This window comes from Portunus trituberculatus, chromosome 40, assembly GCF_017591435.1.
Source record: "Portunus trituberculatus isolate SZX2019 chromosome 40, ASM1759143v1, whole genome shotgun sequence".
Classification (NCBI taxonomy): Eukaryota; Metazoa; Arthropoda; class Malacostraca; order Decapoda; family Portunidae; genus Portunus; species Portunus trituberculatus.
In genome coordinates this window covers 12,990,815-12,995,103 of record NC_059294.1, presented here as the reverse complement: position 1 = coordinate 12,995,103, position 4,289 = coordinate 12,990,815, and the positions used below count along the sequence as shown (strand labels likewise).

General features: G+C 45.7%; 1 protein-coding gene across 1 annotated transcript in view; it reads left to right on the top strand.

The window, feature by feature from the left end:
• The window catches only part of LOC123516187 (pyrokinin-1 receptor-like), a 225,224-nt gene extending 221,543 nt beyond the window's left edge, over positions 1-3,681 (top strand). Inside the window, exons 7-8 of the mRNA XM_045275371.1 lie at positions 1,731-2,059; positions 3,162-3,681. Of these exons, the coding sequence (XP_045131306.1) occupies positions 1,731-2,050 (320 nt within the window). The 3' untranslated portion in view covers positions 2,051-2,059; positions 3,162-3,681. The remainder of the gene's footprint in view (positions 1-1,730; positions 2,060-3,161) is intronic.
• Positions 3,682-4,289: the final 608 nt, after the last annotated feature.

Below are 4,289 nucleotides of genomic sequence, written 5' to 3'. Positions count from 1 at the left end.
AGTAGTAGTAGTAGCAGTGATGGTAATTGTAATAGTAGTAGTAGTAGTAGTAGTAGTAGTAGTAGTAGTTGTGATTGTATAAGTTACTGTTCAGTCGTGACAATATGGTACTTAAAAACTGTCTTGTGTGTGTGTGTGTGTGTGTGTGTGTGTGTGTGTGTGTGTGTGTGTGTGTGTGTGTGTGTGTGTATTTGTGTACATAATAAAGATATTCGTATTCAACGGGTCATCTTATTTCAGTCACCCCAACATTCCCCCTCTCTCTCTCTCTCTCTCTCTCTCTCTCTCTCTCTCTCTCTCTCTCTCTCTCTCTCTCTCTCTCTCTCTCTCTCTCTCTCTCTCTCTCTCTCTCTCTCTCTCTCTCTCTCTCTCTCTCTCTCTCTCTCTCTCTCTCTCTCTCTCAGACAGACTGGCGTACACACACTAAGACATAATTTTCTGAAGATCTGGCTTAGAAAATTGGTCTCGTTTCGTGAACTCCTTACCCCGTGAAGAAGAGAGAGAGAGAGAGAGAGAGAGAGAGAGAGAGAGATTGACACACTAATTCCTTCGCTTCGTTTCTCATTGAACTTCATTTATTTTCTTTCTCTCTCCTCTCTCTCTCTCTCTCTCTCTCTCTCTCTCTCTCTCTCTCTCTCTCTCTCTCTCCCTGACCTGACATTCACCTTTACTCCCTTCCCTCCCACGTATGTCCCATTCTCACCTCTTTTACCTTCCACATGCCTTGCTTTTCTCGCCTCTTTCAAAAGCAGAGGAGAGTTGAGTGCCTGCCTTCAGGAGCCCCGAGGCACCCAACCTTTGACAAACATTGAGGCTCACGGGCTTAACCTTCCAATCTTACTTTCATAACCTGCTGCTCGTCCCTGCCTTTCATGACCCCAAGAACTCTCAGGCATGCTCTCTGGCACTAAAGGGCCATGTGAGCGTGTGTTTCTCTAATGCATATCCTGTTTATTTTGTCTTCTTTTGCGTTGTCAGTAGGTGTTAGTGCCTCCATCCATTTTTCATGTACAGTTTTGGTTGTTGGCGGTGGTAGTGCTGATGGTGGTGGTGGTGTTGGTGGTAGGTGTGGTGGTGGTTGTGGAATCTTTGAAGGATTGTGTGTTTTCAGTTGCAATATTAACACGGGGATGTTTTTCTTTCTTTTTGGAACGTGGGATGGCACACATTGACCTATTTATATTTGTTTTGTCTCCTCACTGTTTTTTTTTTTTTCTTAGCTAAAATTTCATGTTTCTTCAGGTACAGTATATTCTTGCCACAAATATTCCACTCCACAAGATTTCCCCTTCAGAATTACTCTGTTGATACATTGTTTGGTTAGGTAAAATTAAATCTTTTCTTGTATTTTGTCATAGTTGGAACTGTAATGGCTGATATTTTCATTGAGGAATCTTCGTGAATGGAACGTTTATCAGCAGAATTTATCAAGAGGATACTTTTTTAGTGTCTTTAGTAACATGTAGTGGTACTGGAAGCATCTAACTAAAATGAAAATCCTTCTCTAAGCACACGATCCTATTCTAGCCAAGCCGTTACTCACAGATGCCTTGGTAACACTCCAGGATTAGCTAGCAGCATAACCCTCCTCACCTCACCTGGCTTCCTACACCCTAGCACATCCCTAACCTAACATCTACCATCCCGCCCCACCACACTCCTGCACTAGCTAGAGGTGAAGCACGACACCACGACCCTTCCTCTCGCCACTAACCCATGACCCCCGGCAGGGTTCCAAGATTCGGACGCTACCTTCGACCACCTCAAGAACGGCCTCTCCTCCCACCACTTCCCGCTGCACGTGTCCAGGCACCACCGCGCGCTGTCCATGCACCAACGGCCCTTCCTGGCGACCGGCGGGAGGCTGAGAGGCGAAACGGGAGGTATGAGGGCCAGCAGTTTTCATCACGGGTCTCAGCAGCGCCCAACCTTCCTGTCCCAGTGTCGAGGCCGCCCTTCCCTGCCCCGCTCCCAGCATCCTCTCTGCCCAAGTCCCCTGCAGGAGGAGCATTCCCTTCCCACCAATGGTACTTCACACACCTGGGTTTAACGGGAGCAGGTGAGACGGGCTTTGCTTTGATTGAGGCTGTCCATTTGGTGGTTTGTATGGTTCTCTCTCTCTCTCTCTCTCTCTCTCTCTCTCTCTCTCTCTCTCTCTCTCTCTCTCTCTCTCTCTCTCTCAAGGTCAGCTGCCTCGTGTAAAAAAAATGGAGGGTAAATTTTAGAGAGAGAGATTGCATGTCTGGAGTTTAGCTAAGTGGAAGAGAACCATTTGTTATCTCCTCCTCCTCCTCCTCCTCCTCCTCCTCCTCCTCTTGCTCCTCCCTCCTCCTCCTCCAGCCGCGCACCCTTCTCGTCCCCTGTCACATGCGCATGCACTCTCTCATCAGACGTGTATCCTTACAATAATCTCGTTGCATGATGATTGCTGTCATTAAGTGTTGCTTGTTGCATGACACACACACACACACACACAGAGAGGGAGGGAGAGAGAGAGAGAGAGAAGCCTAGTCACATCTTCAATATCACAGGTCTTTCATCTTAACTTTCACTATTACCACCACCACCACCACTATCACTATCACCACCACCACCATCACCACCACAACCACTACCACTGTAAATTCTATTCGTCCACTCACATTTGGCGAGTAAACACACACACACACACACACACACACACACACACACACACACACACACACACACGATGCATGACACCACATGGTAACAATATGAATTAGGAACAATAAAAATAATGTCACTTTAACCAATAATAATAGTAGCAGAAGCAGCAGCAGCAGCAGCAGCAGTAGTAGTAGTAGTAGCAGTAGTAGTAGTAGTAGTAGTAGTAGTAGTAATAATAGTACTCGTAGTAGTAGCAGCAGTAGTAGTAGTAGTAATAGCAATAGTAGTAGCAGGTTATTTTTATGTAAGAGGGAAAGACTGGCTAAGAACAACAAAAAACTAATACTCATTCGCCAGTCCCTTTACAGTGCCGAAAGAGTTAGCCAAAAGACGGCGATAAATGTCTTGAAATCTCCCACTTAATGAAATGAAGTCAGGTCGTAGGAAGTTGGAAATACAGACACAGATAGGGAGTTGTAGAGTAGCAGAGATAACAGAATAATTCCAACTAAAACACCTATTTTTACCTACAGCGTCACCTTCGGCAGCGGCACAGGCCCACGACGCCCGCCCCTCGGAGTGTGACGGGTGACGTTCCTACCTACAAGTCACGTCACCCCGCGGCTCCTCGTCTCAGCCGTCCCGGCGGTGACCTTTCTCGTCGTCGTCTGGGTCTTCGTCCCCTAATGTTGTCCTGCTGGCCACCCTTCTACTCCTCCTCCTCCTCCTCCTCTTCCTCTTCATTTTCTTCGTTCTCGTCGTCCTCGTTATTCTCCTCTTCTTCCTCTCCTCCTCCTCCTCATCCACATCTTTGTAAATAGAATAGGAGACGAAATAGTGAATGAGGAGAGAAGCTGAATAAAGGAGGATGAATGCGAAAATGTAACTAATTGTAAGAAGAGGAGGAGAATATGAAAAGAATAGAAATGGATAACAATTTTGGAAACTCATTCATTATAATATATGTTTGATGTTCCGTGTGTGTGTGTGTGTGTGTGTGTGTGTGTGTGTGTGTGTGTGTGTGTGTGAATGTGTGTGTGTGTTTAGAGAGAGAGAGAGAGAGAGAGAGAGAGAGAGAGAGAGAGAGGATGTATGTTTTCATTTCCGTTGTGTAAATACTCAGTCCACTTTTAAAATTCCATACATATCAAAGTGTGTGTGTGTGTGTGTGTGTGTGTGTGTGTGTGTGTGTGTGTGTGTGTGTGTGTGTGTGTGTGTGCGTGTGTGTGCGTGTGTGTGTGGTATCGCTGTGCCCTGTGTACATAGACTACAAAACAAGAGATTTATTCCATTTGACAAGATTTTTTTTCGTTTCACTTTGTCACGCTGTCTCATTCCTTTTAAACTTTTCCTATAACAGAGTCCTATTCGCCCACCTGTCTATTATTCAACCCGCCTAACTTTCTCCTACCTTAATCTGTTCTCTTTACTAAAATCTTCTTCGGGGGAACTCATAAAGGAAAATTAATTAAGGTTATGTGTTTTAATAGGACAAGTGTGTGTGTATGTCTTTGTACGCGTGTGTGAGAGAGAGAAAGAGAGGGGAGCGAGGGGTGCAGGGGGAGATATCCACAAGGGTGCTCTATACTACCTGTGCTGCAGCCATCTAAGCATGAATATTGAAATCAAACCTCGAGAGAAAAAGGCAACAGTCACGTGCC